The sequence below is a fragment of the Strongylocentrotus purpuratus genome, unplaced genomic scaffold (genome assembly GCF_000002235.5).
Source record: "Strongylocentrotus purpuratus isolate Spur 01 unplaced genomic scaffold, Spur_5.0 spur5_scaffold_7, whole genome shotgun sequence".
In the NCBI taxonomy this organism is placed as follows: Eukaryota; Metazoa; Echinodermata; class Echinoidea; order Camarodonta; family Strongylocentrotidae; genus Strongylocentrotus; species Strongylocentrotus purpuratus.
The window spans coordinates 32205991-32231298 of record NW_022145613.1 but is presented as its reverse complement, the minus strand read 5'-3'; the positions used below and the strand labels follow the sequence as shown (position 1 = coordinate 32231298).

Sequence of the window (25308 nt, the reverse complement as noted above, 5' to 3'; positions counted from 1 at the left end):
GTCAGTGTGTTTACATATTTATAATAGTATCAACGATATTGATATAATATTAATAATAATACATAGCATAGTTAATATAATAATGATACAGCATACTTTCAGTCCTTCTCACCGAGTCATCATACTACATGTACGTGTCTTATAGAATATGTCAATTTTTTTTGCACAAAGTTAGCTCGTATACACACCAAGCTTCCTTTTGGCGTGCTTCTATATCTGTTTCTTGTCGTTATCTACTGCTTTCATGATGATAACATGGTTAATAAATGACGTTACACAGGAAACATGTAGGAATGAACTCACAAAAGACAGGACACATCAACATTTAAAGGGAGAGATCAAGCGGCCAATGCTCTGATTCTCACCGACGGTGAGAGAGTACGACTTGCACGCATCGTCGTGCGGAAATGTGCGGTGCAAAGAGACTACAAAAATGTCACTTGTTAATGGTGCAGTTTTACTGTATAGTAGCCAGTCAGTTATTTAACCTACCTATCACTGATAAAACATGTAATTGATTTAAAACGACCCTTTTTTTAATATTACATGTCCCATAAATTGGGAATTTCTTTTTTTAATGGGGGGGGGGGGGGAGGGGGTTACCAAATCCCATTATTAATTCAATTTAGAAAAAGTAACCAAAAAAAAGTTTGTTTTTTTTCTCCCTCATAGCTCTTGGAAATTTAACAAAAATGGTGAAGACTACCATTTAAAATGTATCTTCCAACTTGTCAATATAAGAAAAGACTTGGTGAGTAGAATTTGTATTACCGGTATCCCCTTTAGTCTACAACAATAAAAAGATTGAACTAATCAAATTTCAATTTAATCTTAAGATTCAAATTTACTAACATATGAAGATTTTTTTTAATAAGAAGTAACTTGTAGAAATATCATCTCAGCAAAAAGGTTTAGGGTCTTCCCCATTTCTTTTAGAAATCTGTATTTTAATCCCCCAAATTTAAAGCATTGGCTTATTGTAGCATTTCAATGACCCACTATTCAGCATTTTGTAGGTTATTAGTCAACTATTTCCCAATATTTTTTCATTCCCATATTAGTATAATTCAATTATCACTACATGAAATACTAGTATCATGTTTTTCTTTCTTGTCTTCATTTCATATACAAAATTTACATATTACATATTGGTTTAATCCCATCAAATTTAATCTTTCTCTCAAATTTTTTCACAAACAAATTAAATATTTAATACAATGATACATGCTGCCTTTCAAAATGATCTTAAAACTAAATAAAAGGAGCCATTTACAGATGATTAGTTCTAAGATTTAAGAAATAAAGAAATCACTGTTTCCCATTAGATTTTTAATTGGATGAAACTTGGGGGACACTGTCCGTGGATTAGAACTCTGTTCATAGGATTGCATATTTTTAGTAATGTATTCTATACATCTTTTAAATTCCAGTTGAGCATTTTCAAAAATCAAATCCAACATATTAAGCATATGAATGGTTAGGTTATCCATTTATGTAAGCACCTTAACTGAGATACAGGCCCTACCAATAAATAGGGGCATTGAGATTTGGTAAAAATTCTTTGCAAGCCAGTTTAGATTTCAAATCATGGAGGGAAAAGGCTAGAAATACCTACAAAAACCAAACAAACAGAAAAGGGGCATTGAACACAAATATGCCAAATATGCAAACTCGGTTTTATTTGCTGTTCGCAAATGAAATTTGTTGTGACCGTTGTAACCCCAGCAATTTGCATTCCAGGCACTGTTGGCTACTTTTTGGCCTTGTTTTGAAGAAAAAAGGGAACAGAGAATAACAAGAAACAAAGACAAAAACATAACCAAAACATCAAAAAAACATTTTTGTTCTTACTTTAAAGAGTGAATAACTGATCAGATTGTTTCGAGCATTATATTATTTCAGGGACTATTGTACCCTTGGCCAGAAAATATAGATTCATGGCCCGCTTGACTATTATACAAACATTGTCAGTACATGAGTAGAGAATACACATCTTGGCAGCTTAAGGGTTAATGGAATACATCTCTATTAAAGGGTTGGGGTCGGGTTAGAGACACAGGAACAGAGTCGTACTACTTCAACAACAAAAAGTCGATAATTCAAAAAAGCCTAAGTATTCTCTTCAAATCTGTCCAGAAGAAAATCACACACGGAACTAAAAAATAAAATTGAAAAGAAAAAAAAAAACTTGCTGAAAACAATCCGTATTGGTATGGCTTGTAAAAGTCCGGTGTTTGGCAAAAAATAACCGACAGCACTTCATTCTAAACTCCAAATGGTTCCTTGGTGAAGTACCGTCCGATAAAAGTCATATCGGAGAGCAACGCTCCCCACAAATTTAGCATTTGAACAATATTATAACATACAAATAGGGAGTCAAAGGCACAAGCTTTTTAGCCGCATTCTTCTCTTGAATAATAATGAAGATAATCACTACAAATAACTAATATGATTGACCCATTTATTGTAGCTTGGATGACAAACAGTAATATAATCAAAACGAAATATTATAGACATTTTTCTCTTATGTATTTAGAAAACAAATTTGCTCAATCATTTGATGTATACATATGTATATACACATATATAACTATATGAATATATATACATATATATAAACTCATACACATATATCAAGCAATAGCAACATCCAGTGTTGAAAGATAAATTGCATCAAATTGTAAAAAGAATGAAAAAATACGAGCTATAATTTCTCAAAACAGATGCTTATGGAGAGTGATATAATTCTTTTTTTCCCAAATTAGCAAAATAAAATGGCACTTAATAGACACAAAGGAATCTTGGTGCATTTTTCTGGGGAGGGGAGGGGAGGGGAGGGGAGGGGGAGGTCAGACTCAAAACTGTTTTTGTTACAAAAATGTAAACGAGGTGACATAGTCGTATTCTGTGATATATGTATATATAATGTATATATACTGGAAGAACCTGGTGTAGTTTTCTACCCCATTTTCTTTTTCCTTCTAATACAACAAGAAAAGCCGAGATGAATATCACACAGTATGTACGTGTGTTCAGTCATTCCCATGAAGCAAAGCACGATACGTACATACAATACACCTTCTATAATTACCTACGGTCGCATTTTAACAAATTCTTCAAAGAATTTCTACACATTTTGAGTGGTACAAGTAGAAACGGTTTTTTGAAAATACAACTTTGGGGAGCTTGCTTTATAGAGACGGTGCCACATGTGTTTACTAAGACTATTCATATACAAGCGCTACACTGAAAAAATGACCAAATCCCTTGATAGTGTCAATATATATCACACCCAGGTTTATATAGTATACATTAACTACTTTCTTTACAAATGCATGTAAATGTTGAGCATTTGTAAATACCATATTCCACATTTATATAATGTATTTACAGTAAAAAAAAAAAAAAAAAAGAAGCATAAAAGTCCATTCGCCCATGCCTACACAAGTTCAGTACAACTGAGTATATAGTCAACTTCATCTGTCAAAGTCAGGAATTTTATATCTTGTAAATTTAGAGGTATAACTGTCACATATTTTGACAGACAATTAGCATGAGCAGTGTATACGATTGTACTTTTGAGTAAATATATGATACATAGTGACAGTCACATGACTACAATGTGTAGAAAGTGAATGTTGGATATAGTTCAAATTGGTAATTGTACATTATGTTTTTCACATGACTACAAATCTACTACTTCTTACATAGAACTACATTTGACTTTCTACATAAATGCGCAGTTGGTAATAGCCCATTCATATCCAAATTCTCATCCTTTATGTCTAGATAATATTATTCATTCATAATTTCATATACGATGTAGTGTAATAGTGATATACGCCTCTGATTAAACACGTTCAAGTTTGATTGTTGATACAGTATATTTAATACAAACCAAATCATATTTTCCTTTCAAATATTTAATGTGATAAATGAATCTTGAAAACTTTTAATGCATAGATTTATGAAAGCATTTTGTATTCCTATATATGCTTTGTTTGAAAGTACATGTATAGCAGAACATGAAAAAGGAAAATCTTTTTGATTGACCAAATTTTTCTCTTCCATGATTAAATATAGAGAATCGTCAAATGCAAGCTTCCGTTTGAAACTCGTAAAGATTGAAATATTGTCAAAAAATTCCAAATGAACATTTTCTTGAGCATAATTTCTGAGCTCACTGGCAATAGATGTTATAACTGATTTTAATCCAGTTAAAATCGTCTAAATGATATGATTTAACACTTTCATGCAGTGTCATCCATTATAATGTCTTTTCTCTCATAATATAGGTTGCCCATATACATATCATATTCATGTAAAATGTCTGTATAGAATTAATGTGAAAATTATGAAGGGTAGTAGTGTCTCTTTAAACAAAAAATTCTACCCTACATCATAGTCCACCCAGGCAGATGGTATTCCACCCAAACTGAAACGGCTTGGATTCTCTACTGCTGTCTACAACTACCATTTTTCTGATACATTTCTCATTTCTCTCATTTTTTTTTTCTTCTGAATTTTGTAGCCAATTTTTTAGAAAAGTGTGACAAAATCCAACAAGCACTAGCTACCAGATAAGAGTTCCGTACAAAGAGGATCTTTGAGGTTTGCGATACATTCAATTACAGAACAAATACATGAAAAGTGACAGCTGTAATACATGTATGTCTTCACTCATCAGCAACCAGTTTAGATATATATTTATATTTATATGTTTACATATACATATATATGTATATATAGCTAATATGAATATATGAATATATAAACATATAGATATAAGTACATCCAACAGAGAACAGGTATTGTTATAAAGAGGCGATTGGATATGCAGGCGCGACATCTACACCCTGTTAGATCATTTCTTTTACAGAAAGGAATCCTATATGTATTTATAATTCTTGCACAGCAAGGAATCAATTGAAATTCTAGTCTAATTCTGAATGGTCTTGTAATGAAAAAATTGTAGTGCATTTCGGATCACATACGATCCACAGAAAAGCCCATTTCGAACCATTTGAAAGTCCCACAAGATAACTTCATTTCATCAACACTTTAATCCATGAGGTCCCTAATTAAGAAACATTTTCACACAGTCCTCTTAACTTCTTTGTGATTAATGGTTTTTTAATAAAAATCAAAAAAAATCTGCAGTACGGCTTGCAGTGGCATGAATGATTGTTATGAATAAGACATTATGAATAAATTGATGAAGAAAATAATAAATAAATAAACAAATAAATAAAGGAATGAAGAATCAAATTATTTAGAATGGAAAAAAATCCTTCAGGTTCAGGAGTGAGATTTCAAGCCAAATAGCTTTTATCAATGACATTACTCACTGGAAGGGTTGGTGTACAGAAATTTGTATCTGGGGGCTAAAAACTTATTTTTATATAATTTGTAAGAGCCAGAAGGGCAGTAACCCCTTCTGGGTCTCAATGAGTGAATTTGGCATGGTGCTTTAAATGCATTGTTTGACCGATGGTAATGGTATTCATTGTAGTACGCCCTTTGCTTAAAATGTGATGAAATGAAGTACAACTGTTTATAATTATACAATGAAAATCTGCATGAGATGTATGCCTTGTCTACTCCCCCCCCCCCCCTTCCAACCCCTCCCAGCATCACAAGTTGCTTCTCTGTCTTTTTCCCACTGATATTGAATTATTGAAGGTCCCTTGATAATCGTCCTTTACTGAGGTTCACATTGGGCTCTAAAATGGTTCTTGAATCACTGTTTTGCTCCCTAGGCCGTATATCCAACCCGGTATGGAAATGAACTATACCCCTGCTTATCCCTAGACCCCAACTCTGTCATCATGTTCTCTATTGGAAATAAACTGTACAGCTGTTGCAGAGTGATAAGATCTCGTTCTTGATACAAGCTCAAATTGGTGATCCATACGAAATAGAAAAAAAGGCCTCGCTTTGGAGGCAATCATTAAAACATCTAAACCGTCCGTCTAACAATTTGCCGTTTTTCTGCTTACTCAATCTTCCAAATCCATTAATAAAAACTGATATATTTCACTAGCGATGATATAATAAATGTTATATGTATATATTTATATATAAGATTCATGTCTCTACTATGCACACACTGTTTTAACGATAAATTGTACTTTGTTTCATGCAAAGATACACCAATCCTGGACCTCGCCTGTCAACCATATTAATGAATATAATAGAACACTGTCGTATGTATGGAAGAAATCTTGTGCTTTCTACAACACAGACATGGCACAAACATGTAATATGTTATAAACATGTATATGTTCTATATTTATGAATGCCTTGTAGGAAAAAAAGTTTGAAAAGACAGAAAAGTGCAGAAATACATGACTTCAACAAAAAGGGGATAAGAAAAGGGTTGAATTGATGGAGAGAAGCAAACAGAAAACAAAAAGGAATTAGATTTATGAAGGAAAAAATAGTTACAAAACACACAATCAAGTGTGGTTATGTGGTGAAATTGTTGGAAAAGACTGACAGAGGTTTTTTCTATATCTTCAAGATAAAAGTTCAAGCAAAACAATTTTTTCTCTACCGTTCTTCACACATTTATACAAAAGTTACAAAGCTTGCGGACCGACCGTGGAAAAAAAAAATGGAATTGATACAGACTGATCATGTGACCATCATGTCATAAATCATGTGATACAAAGAACCCTGCCTGCAGAGGTTATCATAACACCCACAGGATGATCTGTCCAAACTCAACCCATCATCAAATATTTTGACAATGATGTTTCTCAAGAACCTTCTCCAAATACTTTCACTTCACTCCGTTTTGTGAATTATGATTGCCATTTGCCGTTTTATGTGGGTGAGTGTGTGTGTTTGTGTGTGTGTACACTACACGTGTATCACAGTGTGCTACCTTGTGATGATGATATTAAAAACACTCTCAAATATTGTTAGTTGTCGTACACTACCTAACATGAGCTCTGTCCAAGTAGTCAAGTCATGATATATGTCTAAACGTCAGAAATATAGTAATTTGATCACCCCAAAAATATGCTGAATAAATCTTGAAAAACTTGGAAACCACAAAATGATAGAGAGAGAGAGAGATCAAACACTTCCCATTCCACAAGAATTTCTTTTGAATTCTAACGCGAGGAGTAATAATCTTGCTTTCAAAAAATCCCTCAAAAATTTGACATCATTGGTTGGTAAACAGATGTCGCATGGTTGGAGTGAAAATGTGGTCACATGGATCATACACTATGATCTCTTGCCTCACTGAGTCTAACCAAGTGGTTCTCAAATGACCACTGGTTGACACCGACAAGACCCAACACCAAGCCGCCACCAAATGCTTTACTATAAAGCAAATCCAAGGCCTATACCTCTCTCACATAATACCGTACGCAGAATGCTCTGATTCAAAAGATCTGAAGTTAGAGAAGCATAAAAAAAAAACTATCAGAAATCAGGCAACTCCAACATACACAGCCATTTTCATAGAAAATAGGTAGTAGAAAGAAGGCTGGACTACTACGACTGACTGCTGCAGGAACTCTGTTGAGAGTACAACTTGGCTGGAACACATAAATTCAATGCTCGCAGTACGAGATGTCAACTCAACATGGAGTTAGATTGCTCTACTGGCATTGAAGAAACTTCCAAAATAAAATGAGACCGCCGTGTTGGGCTGGGCGGAGGTAGGAGGTCAGCGTCAGGGACGCGCCATGCGTTGACGAGGACCCGGTGAGGCATCACGACGTGCCCGCTCTCTAGAGTCCTGGTACCGTTGATGGTACTGCTCGGGGTATTGTGGGCCCTCACGACCTCGCCTACCGTACATCTCCTCCATCTCGATCTCGTGCTCCCGACTGCGAGAGCTGGACCCCCTCTCCGGTGGATACCGCCCTCGCTCGCTGACATGACCTGGCCCGTCGTCGTAGCGATCACGTTCTCTGTCTGCATAGCGATTTCTCTGTTCCGGTCTATTCGGATGTTCACTCTCGTACCTGACCGCGTCCCGCTCGGTATAATTCCTATCCCGGTCCCGAGGAGGCCCTCTATCATGCGGGCCTCGCTCCACATCACGAGTCCTGTCTCCCTTCACATGTTTTCTTCCTCCATGGGAATCATAGTCTCTATCCTTGTCGCGATCCCTCCGATCATTATCAAAATACCCTCTGCCGTCCGTGGGCGAGACGGGCCTCTGGTTATAGCGAGCGTCCCTATCATCTCTTATGTAATCACTCGGATGCTCCCGGGAATCACTGCGGTATCCGCTCTCGTAAGGCTCGTTGGGGTCGCTTCCGTCGTACTCGTCCTTGCCTCGTTTGTTGTGATGGTGGTAGTCCGCCTTCTTGTCTGGCTTCTCCGTGTGACTACGGTGTGAGCCTACCCGCTGTAGAATGTTATGCATGGGTGAGTTATGTTGGGGGCCTGCCTTAGCAGGGACCTCGGGCTCTGGCCCGTGGGTGGCCCGCCAGTATGCTTCCAGGTATTCAGCCATGTGTTCACAAGCATCTTCCAGCTGGTTCTCATCTAAGATCACATCAAATAGGTCCTACAACAAACAAAGAGCACACATATTGGAAGAGAATATTCATGAGACTTGTACACTGTAGGTTTTATGCCATAAAGTGACCCAAAATGATTTTTTATTCTTTATTTTTTTCAATAATTTGTGAATCTGTTTTTCCAAGCTGGTTTGCACTTAACATTTTCCAATATTCCTCATCATCAGTGTCATCATTATCATCAGCAACTTCATTTATTAAAGTCAGCATTTTCACTCTTACTAGGTGTTCCCGGGTTTGATGACACTCCCTCCCTCCACTTCTTCATGTCTCGGACATTGATCTTCTTCAGTAGTTTAATGTCTCCAACATACTGTATGGAATAATATCCCATCATTCTCTACACCATCTTTCCCATACACATGTACATTTTTTAATATGATGCAAGAATTTCAAGTTGGTGGTGTTTATCACTCAAATACCTAAAATATGGGAATTTTCATCGTTCCCAGGATTTAGAGAATGAATCATATTAAGGTATACTTACGGGTGGACACTGAGCAAGTTTATCGGATGCTACTAGCTGTACATTCATATTTCTACTCTGGGATTTTGAGCGTGACTTTATTAGCCGTTGTAGTACCTATAAAAGAGAAGATACAGAAACATAATAATAATAATAATAATCATAAAAAAGGTGCTTATGAAGCGCTTACCACCGAAGTCTCTTAGCGGTAAGCCTAACATATCACAAAAGGTACTCAGATATTTTTTGGCTTTAACTTTTACATTTCTTTGCCCCTTCAGCCACTTTGTATCATTTTCCAATCAAACATTAAACAAATTTCTTTTCAGGATTTTATTTCACGATATAATTTTCTTGACATGCAATACTATCTAGTGTCGGAAACTCAATGCTTTACTTTAAAAATAACATGGCACTACTGGTAATATACACTGGTAGTAAAAGGTTGATTGACATAATTACTTCACACGCTATTAAACAAAAGCGTTTATTTGACTTAATATAGCACAAGTTTTCCTAAAAATTGGGGATCATATAATATCCTAAAAGCAAGGATACTGGTTTCAATTTACATAGGGTTAATGACCGTGTGGCTCTCAACTAACACTACCATCGGCTAAGTGCAAGAAGTGTCATGTTCTGACTCCTAGCCAATGATACATGACTTGTATACACATGTATGTCGTAGGACAAACTTATCGACTCTTGAAAGCCAGAAAGGCATTAATCCTGTGTAATATGATCAAAGTAAATGCCAGTCAGCCTCTAAGCAGATGATATTATCTGTTGAGAGCCAGAAGGGCATTAACCCTGAGTTAAATGACCCAAGTAAATGCCCATCAGCCTCTATGAAGCAAATGATATTAACTGTTTAAAGCCAGAAGGGCATTAATCCTCAGTAAAATGATGCGTCAACTATCACCCTTCTGGCTCTCAGTAGACAATACGGCATTAAACAGTCAGGTGTAATAACAAGTTTGGAATATATACCTTTGGAGACGAGATTTTGACATAGACAATGATTGGGGCAAGAGACGTCTTTGCCAACTGACTAGGGTGATTAATGGTGTCGCAATCCAGGATAACAAGCTGCATGCTACGCGCTAACTCAAATATTCTATCTATCTCCGCCTGCACTTCAGCTGTAAAAGAGAGAGAGATATGGAAAAATTGGAAGAGAAAAATGTGAAAACAGTGATTTTTACTGTTAAATATTGTTACATGACTGTTCATATCTCATCCTGAAGTTACCCAATCAAGACAGCAAAATCAATATATTTATGGAATAGTGAAAGAGAGAGAGATATGGAAAAATTGGAAGAGAAAAATGTGAAAACAGTGATTTTTACTGTTAAATATTGTTACATGACTGTTCATATCTCATCCTGAAGTTACCCAATCAAGACAGCAAAATCAATATATTTATGGAATAGTGAACATCGTTTTGCCTTATGGTTTTTAATCAAAATGCATACTGGAAACTAAAGATTGAAGGAACTACATGTACCAAACGTTTTCAGATAACTCCACTACGAAAGGATTAAGCCAATCTACCTAGATAAACATGTTTCAAATTTGAATGCAAACTTTTAAACCAAATTATTTAATCACTCAACCACTCATCATATAAAAAACAACCTAGCTATGTCAATTTTTTATAAATTTCTCATACAAACAATCATCTTTTTATGTATTTCTCCCACTAATTCTGAATTTCTGATATTATAATGACAATGCATTTAAACAAATTTGGCCATTGAAGCATTCATAATAAAATTTGCATGCCAGTTATTTCAGATTCAATAGATTGTTCTATGATGTAAAAATTTGGTAAAACTTTTAGGAGTATGATAATTTTTTTCTTCATATTGCACGCTCTTGCCAATGTGAAATAAGAAACAAGCTGGCTTAGTACATGTGTATATTACAGACAGAAAAATGGCTACACGACTACCATTGTATTGCCCAACTCTAAGCTATAACTATGTGAAGGAATGTCTCATACAAGCTCTACTACCGGTAGTTGAACATGAAAAAACATACATCCGTTTTCTACCTCACAGAGGACCTCCTAATGCACTCAACCATCCCAATTTCTCTCTTAACAGCTAGTATATCAAATTTCACTAATTGGAACCCACTGTGGCATTGTGCATTGGTATCCCTCAATGACTACGGCCTTGCTTTATTCATACTACAATTAGAAATAAGAACCCGTGAAATCCAGTGGCCGTTAAGCGATAATGGAAATAAAATGACACTCCGAGTTAGGTGTTCGGCAAGCGAGGGGGCCGTTTCCTTTTCTCGTTTGGAATTGCAAGAGGAGGGAGGGAGGATTGGGGGGAGGGAGGGGTGCGTCTTTTTTCATTCTGGTATGCCCTTGGTATGATATGACTGTTTCTGTCTGGCTAGAGTCCCCTCATTTATTCATTACATTTTCACACGTTATCCACCCGTCTCCGTCGCTCAATAAATACTCAATAAACTGTATGAACATCAACCCAGGCATGCACTATGCATACACCTCCACACCACGCCCAACAATTTATCCGTCTATTTTTAAAGCCTTCTATTTTTTCACTTGTACAAGTATAACACATATATCACAACATTTGTTTTGTGTTATACATATAATGTTAAGCAAACCTAATTGATTTGATTAATCATGACTCAAAAGAATTATGAAAATGAATTTAATGATGCATATATTTTAGGTTGTTTTCAGTATTACTCCATATTTTTTTTTGTCAATTAATATTATTCCTTTACCAGAAGAAAGCTGTAGATTATTCAAATGAGCTGTAATTAACAGAAGTGGATTACACATTACAACAGAATTTCATAGTGGTAATATTATAGCACAACAGTAAAATTCATAATATTATCCTCACTTCTCTAAAACTGCCTGCGAGAAATGAGACGGTTTCTTAATACTCAAGCAATTATCTTTTGTTTTATACTTTGAAGTAATATCCACTGTAATTGGATAGAACATTGAAAGGTCACATTTCTTCACCCACAGTTGAGGGTCTTACATATGCTGGATAAACTACCAATTGACCACTCAATGATTTAAATTTCTGGATTGTTTAATTTAGTTTAGTTATAATGTTTATTGAAATCCGCTTTACTAAGTGCTATATGACAGATGTCTGAAGAGGGGAAAGAGCCCAGCAACTTTTATAACTCTCTGTCCAGCGAGGGCCTTACCTATACTGGATGAGCGACTATTTGACCGCTCGATGATCTGCCGACTTTTGGGATTGTTGAGAACTGACCGCTTGGCAAGGGCAATGTCTGCTGTCACACGTGTGATGCAAATCCTTGGTGTAAGAAAGAAAAAAAAATTGAAAATAAAATGAATTAATGAATCATAATACAGTCAAACCTGCTTAAGTGACCACCTGTCTACAAAGACCACTTTTGTGTTTCCCTTGGGCGGTCTCTGTAGACAGGTTTGACTGTATATCAAATCATAACCTCTGTTGAGAGCCGGAAGGACATTAAGTCTATTTCAATTAAGTCTACACGAGTTATTTAAACACACTTTTGGCTCTCTGCTATCAATAACAATGTAATATGTTACATGCTCCACGTACAAATGTACAACACCCTTGCATGAAAAACTCAGGATATCCATATTGAAAAAATTACCTGATTAAAGAAATTCGTTCAGGTCATTTTTCTTTTTCTCTCTTCTACTCTCTATATATAGAAACTGGACACCTAGGCAACATATGCCACATGGAAAAGGCATACGTGAGAAGGGTGTATACCAGCTAATATACTTATATTTAACCAGTTAATGCCATTTTGGCTCAAAACAGACCATTTACTGCTGTAACATGAGAAGATAAAACTTTAGTTATGACCCATAAACAATCATTACTTGGGTTGATGGTCCTATATACCAGCATGCATGTATTTTTTTATAGGGCATCCTTCCCACAATATGGTTTATGCAGGTACCACAAGATCATATTTCCTTTTTGGCTTCTACCATGCGAGGTCAAACAATGAACAATTAGAGTTAAGACCCCTACAATCTTTATTAATCAGACTAAGTATGAAATTGTCCCCTTAAAGGGCAAATCCAGCCCATTTATTTGCAAATGAATTGAACGAATAGAGAAAACTTTAACGAACAAAACAGTGAAACTTTCATCAAAATCAGATGACAAATACTAAAGTTGTGGAATTAAACTTAAAATTAAAATTAAATGAATCACATAATTTGTTCAATTTACGTACGTAATGGATAGAAAAAAGTAAGCGGATGACATCATCAACTCAATACTTAGCAAACAGCCTATGTGCTACATATCACTGTTTCCCAAATTATACCAAAGATTTAATTGGAATATTGATACAGTTAACTCTGCATAAGTCGAATCTATGGGACTGTGCAAAATAGTGTGACTTATCCAAAATTTGTCTTAGGAAGTGTAAATAAATGCATGTTTTGCATTACATGTTTGTTTTTTAAATTTGACTTAAGATTTTACGGAGCTAACTGTAATTGATAAATGGGGGAAGCGGGTCTTACCTTCCTTCAAACTTCCTTTTCAAGTAATCAAAGAGTGCTTTCTGCATCATATCAGTGACCTCATAACCCTTGAGTGAGGGGCCAACCAGTACAACAGGTCGCATCGACGGTACCACATCATATGGAGGAACATTTTCCGTCTGCAAGAACGACATAAATGAATAATTATCACACATCCATACATTCATGTGCATGAACATGTAAATAAAAAAAGAAATGTTAAAAAGATACAGATCTAGCACATACATGTACTCCAATATTAAAGGCTGAATTAGCTTTCTTAAGCTTTCGTCGTATGATGGAACATTCTCGGTCTGCAAGTTAAAACATCAATGAATACTTATCAATCATGTACAAGTTTCCTTATAAGGAATATTGCCAAGCCCATGGCACAAGAAGTTAATGATAAACAAACTTGACAAATCTTTTACAGGAGGCAATGTATAAAAATATATTGCGGAAAGTATCTGAAACGGTATCTCAACACTAACAAGCATTTAGTACACATGGGTCCCAAATTTTAACTACATGTATTAGAGTAAGGGGAGGAACATTTTTCGTCTGCAAAAAAAACAGGAATGGATATTTATCATGCATGTACAGGTCTAGTCAAAGAAATATTGGCTGGTCTGTGGAATACTCATATATTGCTAGACAAGCTGGATATTTTTAAAAACTGCATATGGTACTTTACAAACAGTGACACTAAAAGTATTTTCATTCCCACTGTTTGGGTAAGAATATATACATGAACATGTGTGTACAGTGTTCTACAATGTAAGCATGTCTGATATCAAACATATGTATTTGAGCTACGAATTTTAATATGTCATGAAATTCCGCTCAATTCAGAGTGTCAAAGCATATGTTCAATTTGACACCTTCTAGGTGTCTTACTGTCTGTCATGTTTGACATGACCTTAGAGAGGAAACCACAAGTCTGGTAGGATGAATAATAATTATATTTGTTTTTCAATCATGTTATGTTGGAAAATGTCAATACCGTCACTCCTTTTGGAATTTATATTCATTATTTGAGAACAATACATGGGACTGGCGAGCGATTCAATGTTTCGAAAGTTGCATAAGAGCCAAGGTAAACTTTAACATTTCTCTGGTAAGCTAAAATTCAACACTAACTATAAAATAATTCAACTTTCCCAATAATAAATTCTAATAGTGTTCTTTGGAACAAAACAACAAATTATTTTTTACAATGAAGGGTATTTTATGCTGGTGGGAACCATATATACTTTCCGCCTTATGCAACCTCAATTTAAAATTGGTGGCAAAATGAGCTTTTCAGCATATGACATCTATCCCGAGAACAACCTGCATAAATTGTAGCGTGAGCAAATGCTAATCAAAGATTGTTGAAAAACACTTGACCTAATTTACTTAAATCTAAACCAAAAACTTCCCAAAATGGAACCCAAAACATGTTCCATCACAATCTTTTCAACATTTGAAACACAAGGTTCCAGACCTTCTGTCATTCATGTTATATAGAATGTGACATTTTTTCCTGTGCACATTTACCAGCATAAGTTGCAAAGAAGCACGTGCTGACTAAATCTTGAAGAGGTAGTTAAGTTTAATAAAATCCAAAACACTTAACCCTCCAAGAACCTTAGATCATGGGATAAATCTGATTGCATCAAGAGCTTTTCAACATTTTCATTTAAATTAATAAGGTTTATAACCTTACTGCTGTCACAGTTGATCTAATTTTGCATTTTATCCTGAGCACAAACAAAATACAGTTAAACCTGCTTTAGTTACCACCTGTCTACAAAGATCACATATTTTGTTTCCCATGAAAATGGTTTCTCATTGAAACATGTTAGAAAGAAACCTGTCTACAAAGACCATCTGTCTACAACGACCACTTTTTGTGTTTCCTTTGGGCGGTCGCTATAGACAGGTTTGACAGTAAAATGTTACAGAGAGTCATCTAAAGTGGACAAACCTTCTTGAAGAATGGTTTACGCTTCTCCTTAGGTTGTGGCGAAATCGTGCTCCCTCTTGACCGACTTAGCGTATCGCCTGTGTCCTCCTCCAGCCCATTCTGGTCCCCATCTATCGAGCAGAGACATAAATAACTTAATTATCATATTCAATTATTATTGATTTATATAGAAGAGTTTGTGAGAGGAGACCAATTATGTCCCACACACACAGTCCTTACTGTTCCAATGCTTTATTCATTTTCCCCGACAAGAGCGGACATTCAGTGCGTGACCCATATACCAACAGCCAACCAGCTTTCATATTTGTATGTAACAGTTAAGTCCTCGTACCAACCCAATTTTTATATAATACTGATTAACTTTTAGATGGAGCATAAGGAGCTTAAATGCAGCAGGCAAAACTTGAATTTTTAAAAAGGGCATAGCATATATACAGACTATGTATTTTCTGTTTTTACATACAAAATGTTTCTGACAGTGAGCTAAAAACAGCCCCAGCATCAGCTTTACTCAGAGCTTTATGGGTTCTCATCTGAGGAGTACGAAAGGAGACTTTGGAATCTTTGGATAATTGTGGATTCATCTGACATCTTCAATGGCCCACGGAAAAGAAAGAAACCAGAGAGAGAGAGAACAAGGCAAGAAGGGCAGAGAAAGAAGATCTGACATTCTCTTCCATTGAATATCGGTGTTCGTATAATGTCTTGCTTTAATACCCAAGGGGTGCTATGCTAATCTGCTACTTTTCAGTCACTCTCAGGACTGACATTTTACAAATGTCAATGCAGAAAAAAAACAAGTTTGAAACATTTCAAAACATTTCAAAGAGAAAACGAATATGGAGGATTGGGTAATCGCCTAGAAGGATATTTTGTTGCATAACCTTAAGTGGCATCGTTCTTGGATGTTTTGCAGTATTGGCAAAGGTTATAGGGTAATGTTCAGATCTATTCCTTGATTCCAACTCGTACAGAGTTTCAACACATGCACTGACATTTGATAATTCACAGTCAATTCACACCGACATCTTGTCAAACTTTTCTCTCATCTGTTTATCTTACTGACTGGCTACTATTGCCAATACTGTCCCATTATTTTTGAATACATTTTATAAATGTCATTGCATAATGTTTTCAAGAATCATGGCTACATGTTTTTGGGTTTCAGTGGTCTCATCACGATAATCAGTACAGTTGGGTATTGACATCTATTGAAAGCTTAACGCTTATTTAGGCTAAACGAAAGATTTTGATTGCTTGATATTAGGAGGGGAAAATCCCTCATCTGTTTATCTTACTGACTGGCTATTATTGCCAATACTGTCCCATTATTTTTGTATACATTTTATAAATGTCATTGCAAAATGTTTTCAAGAATCATGGCTACATGTTTTTAGGTTTCAGTGGTCTCATCACGATAATCAGTACAGTTGGGTATTGACATCTATTGAAAGCTTAACGCTTATTTAGGCTAAACGAAAGATTTTGATTGCTTGATATTAGGACGGGAAAATCCCGTTTAAAGATTTGAATCTTCGACCTTTCAAATTTTGTGTATGCTTGATGGAGATGCCTGTGCTTTTAGTCTCAAGATTTCATCCATACTAGAAGGAGTGTTTGCCCTTATGAATTATTCAGTCATGCTTCTAAAGCCTTCAGATGTCTGAAATGGTATGGCCTAGCTTTGCTTTGAAGTATAAACAACAGCCGACTGAAATATATTTGTGTAAGATATGCCTACAAAAAAGAAAATGTCGGCTGAAAACTAAAGGCCTCTTGCTTGTTGCATACTATCAAAGTTGAGTCGAATCAACCCCCTGGAAATGATAACATCCTCATTTTTACAAGAACTTATGCTCAATATATTTACTATTCAAAATGTTGGTTGTAATTCTCACGGTGAAACGTCCTAGGTATTTTTGATAATTGAAATTCTAGTTGGAGTGGTGGATGGGGGAGGGGGGCACGACTAGCCCATTGACCCTTTTGAATCCAATTTGCATATTGTACAAACACAATAAAGAAAACAATGCCCATTTAATGACATTTCTTGGCTTTGTCTCCCCAACAAAATCCTGGATCCGTCTCTGAAGTTTCGTTTGATTTATAAAAGTTGCATGTAATTTTAACTTTACATGCACAAGACTTGTAGGCTCACCTGGAGTGGGGGGCGTGGACCCTCTTGAATTGTTGGATGACTTTGAGTTGGGCAGTCCAGTCGGGAAGTCGCCGAGGTTGGAGCTAGAACTGAGACCACTGGTGGACCTGCTGTGACGGGGGGAAGCCAAATGGTTGGTCTTACTAGCGTTAAGAGGGAGTGTGGAGGCCTTGTTCTGGAGGAACGACAGGCCCGGGAAGCTAGAAAGGCTTCCCTTGCTACTAGGGGAGGAGGGGATGGTCATGGTGTTACTGCTACTTGGGGAGGGGGGCAACATCGAGTGTAAAAGGGGTGAAAAGACCAGCATCCCGTGTGATGGATGGGAGTTCACATATGACACGATGGGTATGATGATGGTGTCATATTTGAAGTGAGAATAGAATATAGGATGTTACGGATGAAATATGTTACAAATGAAATATGTTAATGGAGTTTCAGTTAAATGAAGATCAGGTTAAATGGTAGTTTGGGTTAGAATAGGGTAAAATGGTAAAAATGGGTTGACATTGGTTAAAGAGAAGGGTTGGTATAATGAATGGATGGGTCACAAGTTAGAGGCAAAACAGGGTACCAGCAGCAAAATCCAAACAGGGAGGGAGGAAACAAAGACGGGGAGAGGTCTCAAAATTTGGAAGTATGATGTAGGGTTTGAATTAGATTAGGGATATAATGATAATTGTAAATTAGGGATTTTTAAAAGGTAAAGATGTTTAAATTTGAAATTTGAAAAAAGGTGCATTGGATCATGAATATCCAGACACCAGAGTAATTAAACAAATAATTAATCAATAGTCCAAATGATTAATTGGAAAATGAGCCAAAAATATAAATGGAGAAGAGAATTGAGGGGAAATGGATAGAATGGAGAGAGAAGGAGACAAACAGAAAGAGAGACAGAGAGTGACAGAGAGAGAGAGAGAGAGAGAGAGAGAGAGAGAGAAGAATGGAGCAAGAAAATATAATGTACAAATAACAGATAAAGAAGGTGGAGAAAGGGGGGGGGGGGTATGGACAAGAAAGGACACGGAAATGGATAATGGACATCAAGGGAGGATTGTATTTTTTTTAAATGGCAAAAATATAGGATACAGGAGCGGTTGATCGGTTAAAAAATAATGTTGGTTCCACATATAGAGTAATCCACAGCAATAGGTGCGTGCAAATATTCACACGCAGGGTTTAGTTATCACAGCAATTATGATTTTTGTTGTTGAAAGATAAACATGTAATGTATTAGTTACAGAAGGTAAATCAAATTAGACACAACACACAGGAGGAGGAACAGGCAAAATGTCCTCATTTAAGATGAAAAATGTTTGAAAGACAGATCAGATAAGAAATTTGAGGGCAAAAGTGATTAAAATTGGTTTTAGTTTGATTAAATTGGATAGTTGGTTTGATAAGTATTATTCAAATATGATAGTTCAATTAAAAACAATGGAAATTAGGGTTAAAAGAAATAAGATGAGGGGAAAAAAGGAGTGTTTGAATAGATTATTTGATTGGGAAATAATTGAAATATTATTGTTATTTCAGGAGAAAGAACATGAGAATGATTTCAGCAGGACAGAAGGAAGAAAGGAAGGATAATATTGAGGGCGTTTAATTGTTGGTTGGTGCGTTTGTTTGGATAAAATTGAGGGGAAGGGGGAGGGCCCAATATAACGCCAAGGTGTGGATCAAGTAGCAAATGAGGGCGTGTCATCCAGAACAAGGCAACCAAAACATTGAATAAAGATGAATCGATTCATGATAAAATGTGTCGGGACATTAAAAAAAAAAAGGAATTATTATTGAGTACAAAGACATGAATATTTACACAGTGCATAGAAACATGTATAAAAAAAGTGATCGTAATCAACCAATGTTGATTTCGTTGAGAAGTACAAAAAAATGTATTTCTCATGAAGATGAAACATGCATTACCACACGAACACAAACGTGATAAAAAGGATACAAACAAAATCATTTGCACATGCATGCAAATCAAAATAATTAACACAAATCATAGTAAGAAAAAGAAAGGTGATTGCAAAATCATCATTCAAGCAAAAAGCATCATTCCATTTTTTTTAAAAATTCAAATCATGCCAATTCAGCAAAAAGGATTTAGCAGGGTGTGGTGAAAAACAAAAGAACAAAAAGGGTGGGGAAAAGAAAGGATCATAGAAATCATTAGTTATCATCAACATAGGATGATCAACCCAAAATCAATTTGTCAACTAGTCAGGAACAATAGGTAAAAGTAAATCAACAAAATTATAACACCACGCATAAATATGTTTCTTTGCTTGTATAAGAGAAAAAGATTTAAAAGCAAATAAAACAACCTGTTTTTTCAGATTACAAAAAAAATCATAAGTATAGCAACAAGCAAATAAATGCTAAATACCAAAGTGTTAGAAGGCAATACTCAAAAGTGAACCTTTGCAGTAAATTAGAGAAATAAACTTAGCTCTCCTGTCAGCCTATGGGTTCAAATAAAATACTACTATACTAGTATTCCAATTTCAAGGGAAATTGTGGAACATACATTAAAAACAGTAAAAAAATCTCTAGTGACACAAACAACATTAGTGATTGTTTCAGAATGAATTGTGTTTTGTGAATGTAGTAGCAATACAAAGTTAAAATTGATTGATATGAGGGAAAGGAAGGACATACTAATAAATCATAAACTGTTTCATATCTTATGTTGATGTGATTTTAAATATTTACCGGTAATGGATTTCTGCTTTAATCTACTAGCAGAAATGAGGATGTTATATAATATTTTGATCTTTTAGGGAGGAAACCGTTAGGAACATAAAATTATCAGACATATATTTCTAACAAGGAATGGAATTTATTAAGAAATATAACTGATACGATGACAATGCAACCTTAATCTAAACATTGAAGATATCGCAAACTCAGAAAAGAGCTTCTTGAATAGTTCAACCGTGCCATGGATTGGCAAAGCGGACATCGCATAAATTAGAACTGGAATAAATACATCCTATATAATATTTATACTCCCACTCAAGCTAAAAGCATTTCTGGGAGAACGGACCTTATGAATGCCTCTTAAGACTGAGCCATGCCAGCCAGTCTCTAGGACGGGATGATTGTCTCCAAAACCCAATGTATGATTGTGTGCAGTGCCATACATGGAAAGCCATTGTGCATAATGCAATATCGCTTGTGAGTATCTCTGACTGTCCAGTGATGTGGTTTATGAAATAAATATGAACTCTTCTCTCTGATAGCCAAGCATAGAGAAGGCATAATGGATATTGGATCTTTCATTTGGTTTCCAGCAAGCAATGAGTCAAAGACCGCTTAGGGATTTCTTTCCAAATGTAACCTCCCCACCCTTGAATGAGCACCATGCGAGTGATTCGGTCGAACCCATCAATTCATAAATTAAATAAAGCGTAGTGCCAAACTTCCAAGACTTAAATTATAAAACTGTTATGATGTTAACCAGTGTCTGATCTAATAAAGCACTGTCAATGGTTATTCTTAATCTTAATCTGATGCTTTAGTGCAAACCAAATGTTATCCTTTTACAAACCTATGAGTTTTAAACCGTTTTAATCATATCCCTTCTGTACTAAGCCCCCAAATATTGTCTTTGTGCTATAGGGAGTCATATGAAAACTAAGTTTTAACAAATTTACTGCTACATAAGTCTAATCTAAAAGTCTGATCAGGGTAGTAACACTTGTGTTTCAAAAGAAGAACTAAATGAAGTTTTTACAAATTATCACCCATTAAAGTCAGCTATTTCTATGAAATAACCTTCTGATTCATATGAGAAAATTGCAAAATCTGCAATTAAGAATCAAATAAGTACTTTGCACCATGCCATATGCAAAGAAAAAATGGGGAAATGCATGCACATTTTGGCAATAACTGAACACAAACATCTTAAGAACCATCTAAATGCAAGCAAATATTGTTCAATTGGGTTTTGCTATTTTCTTATTTCGATTTGACAACCTAATAAGGCATAGAGGAAACATAATAAAACAGAGGAAATATAGAGAACAGAGAGAAGGGTACTGAGGGAAAAATTACGCCAACCGTTTCATTTGCAAGTTTGGAAAGCAGGTTGTAGGGGGGGGGGGGGTAATAAGATTTTGTTGAAGTTTATGGAAATATTGTTTGGTTACGATACAGCAAACTGGAATTTAAAGGCACTGAATAAAATAAAACAAATTGGGGAAATTCTAAACCATTTTCTCCTTTCTTTTGTTCAACTTGCAACCACCACCTTGCCATAGGGAATGACTGTGACATACTCCATAAGGGGGGGGGGGGGTGCAACAACTCCATAAGGGCAATTTCCACATTCACGCACCATGAGAATCATTCAAATAAATTTTCCTTTTCCCTTTTCTCCACTGGTTTGAGCATATTTTTTTTTTAAGTCAAAGAGTTGCAAACTGCTGACAAGGAAAGCGTCCTACCTCCTCATGTAACTGAGATCTGTTTGCCAATATTCCCTTATGATCAAAAGTGAAGGAAATAAAGTGGAACATTTTGTTAGGGTTTAAAAAGGGCTGGGATTGATAATGGTTGTGCTATTGCACTTTCATCTTACACCTATGTCCCTATGCTTATGGAAAATACATCATTTTCCACTTCAAAATTTGGACCATTTCTGTAACTGCGCGGTAAGGACCCTCCCAATTTGTGAAGACCAGATTGCATTATCATAATTTTTGCAATCAATGCTTATTCACTTGTTAATGTATTTAGATTTGATAGCTACTTAGGTTTTTATTCAATTACTTTGTTATTTCAGTTTTGGGGAAAAAACACCCCAAAAGGTGTGTACCAAAATGATACTTGGGACAATCTAAGAACACATTCCACAATGCACACAATAAGAGAAACAATAACATCACAGAAAACAAACAACAAACAGAAATAAACAAAGATTGACAAAAGACATATCAAATAATAAAAGGTGTGTTTGAGTGTATAGACACACAGCTTATAGGCCCCCAAAAGGGGGGTAAATTTGTTACAAATAGGATTATTTCCTCTACTGGCTCTGAATATTCATGAATACATTGGATGCAAAAGGACATTAAAATTCAAATGAACAGCAAGAACCATAGTTCTCTATACCATGAAGAATCTCTTTTCTGCTTTTAAAGCACATTTGTGGACAAATACTCCAATGTGAGTGAAAACAAAATAGTTCAATTGCTGTACCTAATCCATTTTGTTGTATGGTATCCCTGATATGAACTACAAATTTGACTAGACTTTTTAAAAAGTATCTACTAGTCTTTTTCTGGATAAGAAGTTGAAAGTCCAACATTGTGTATGACACTTCATCCATAGCCTGCTGAGAGCCAGAAGGGCATTGATAAATGTAATTTAATGTCCTTCTGGCCCTCAACAGACATCACATTCAGAGCCAGTAAGGGTTCTGATGGGAAAGGCCTCCCTGCGAGGCCACAGAATACGCCTATTTTCAGCACAACCTTAAGGTTTGTAACTGTTCTTCAATCAAAATGAAATCAAAGAACGTAAACGAGGGTGTCGCGATCATGCACGCTACTCACTTTCCAAGTCTATTTCTTGTCCCAGAAGCTTGTAACCTCATGTTCTCTAGCTTTGCTGGACTAGGTATGAAGCCGATATCGGCTCCTTCCTTCACTAATTTACCAATCCACCAGTCATTGTTGTATTTCTGCAGGATGAAAAGAAAATCAAACATGTTCATCACACAACCGTCCCTCGGATAGGATGTTAAATGGAGACCCTGTGTAGAGGAGCGCCACCACCTTTGCACATTAAGAACCCACGGCACTATTCGTATAAGTGTAGGGGGAAACCCGGTGTAATGGTCTACATGCACACCCCAATCAGTTATACCGGGAGTTGAGACCCGAGGGTCACAGTGATTCAGTTCGCTTTCTCGCTTCCCAGGCACAGGTGACGCCAAATACTTAATAGTAATGATAATAACTACTTCCAAATATCTGGCAAAAAATAGGGGCCATACTGTCTGTACATGTGCATCAAAGATCATTGATTTGAAATTGTTCCATCTCATTTTTTTTTACTACATCACAATGAGCTCTATCTTCATGTATGACAACGGTCCGACAAAGACTACAAAAAGTGAAGCTGGTGAAAGTTAACCTAAAACAAAAAAAAGGGTTCACTGATTTTGTAAATCGTCATTTGTAACACATATACCACCTTGATTTTGTACTTTGAATGTACTTTCATTCTGAAACATCATTTTTCCAGCTCCTCCAATCAAGTTATTTTTTGAAGAAAATAGTGAAATGCCCCAAACACCATAGAGACAACAAATATGCAGGAGGTACATGTCGCCTGGAACTTTAATGTAACATTCATTAACTGTTCTCCTTTACAATAGATGAAGTTGATAATCTATGCCTTTTACAAAAACAAAAAGTTTAGCAGGATAAGGAGACCTACCTCTTTTATATGTAGGAAGTCTTTTACTTCAAAAGATATTGCGCATCCTTGCACAGGGGAGTCGTCGTCTATTGAACCGTCATAATTTACATTTGTTCGTACCGCAAAGGCAACTGGCTTTGTCTGCAAAAAGAGAAGGAAAAAAAGACTTAAACATGAAAATGTATCCACTGGAATCATCTACTTTTTAAGTTAAGAAAAACATATTCTAAATTTACTGCAGTGTTTTTGGAATATACCTAATAAGAAAAAGATTAACACAGAAGTGATACCTAAAATAGACTGCATCTCATATTTTAATTCAGTCATCCTTTACATATCTTCCAATGTCTCTGAAGGAGGGATTTTTGAATAAGGTGCTAAGGACCTGATAGTCTTGAAAACGTATAATTTTTTTAATTATGATAAAAAATGTTCTCTCTAACTGCAGAGGTCTGAACAACATGCTTTTCTATAACTATATAATATATTCAAGATAATAATATATAATCCATATACTGTCAAACATACCATAAATGTTACTTATTAACACTACAAATGTTAATAGCAAGGACTTATGCTTATGAAACCTCACGAACAAGTGTGAAACACAGACACCTTTCAAAGAAAATCTCCAGAACACTCTTTGTATATTTGTCCTTCTTTAACACTTGCGTTTGTAAGCATATCCCATCCCAAAATTGAAATTATGAACTTGATGATTTTGTTGATTAACTAAAACAGTAATATGTATTCTGAGAATGGCTAATACCTCAATCACACCTTCAAACCAATTCGTGACCGACTCGAACCGGAAACGAACCAATCGTTTGCACTTGGAGGTGATGTTATTGTTTATTTGGTCTGGATTCGGTCTGGTATTGGTTTCATTTGTATGCCAGAGGTATCACATGGGAGATACTTTATGCCCCATCCAACAAGTAAACAAAGGAATGAAAATTCAAAATTGGACTCTTGGAAGTTCAACTACGGTACTAAAGAGTATTTGTACACCTAATGGCACAGCCTGACATGAAAATGTTTACATACCCTAGCTTTTTCTAATTGTGCTAATGCTTGTCTCTCGGTCTCTCTTCTGAGCGCTTCCCTCTCCTCATCCAATGACAGGTCTGAATCCGAGGGCCGGCCGTAGTTTGAATCCTCAGAACCCTGAAAAATACAACAAAA

At 35.8% G+C, this 25308-nt stretch overlaps 1 protein-coding gene across 1 annotated transcript; it reads right to left on the bottom strand.

Moving 5' to 3' along the window:
* Positions 1-1115: 1115 nt before the first annotated feature.
* On the bottom strand, positions 1116-25308 carry LOC585535 (voltage-dependent L-type calcium channel subunit beta-1; the record flags this gene model as incomplete). The annotated part of the gene is made up of 10 exons (XM_030974528.1): positions 1116-8536; positions 9037-9132; positions 10006-10157; positions 12226-12338; positions 13562-13701; positions 15531-15640; positions 17689-17795; positions 23253-23380; positions 24142-24264; positions 25171-25308. Coding segments are annotated over 10 exons (1953 nt in total), but the record flags the coding sequence as incomplete, so codon positions are not given.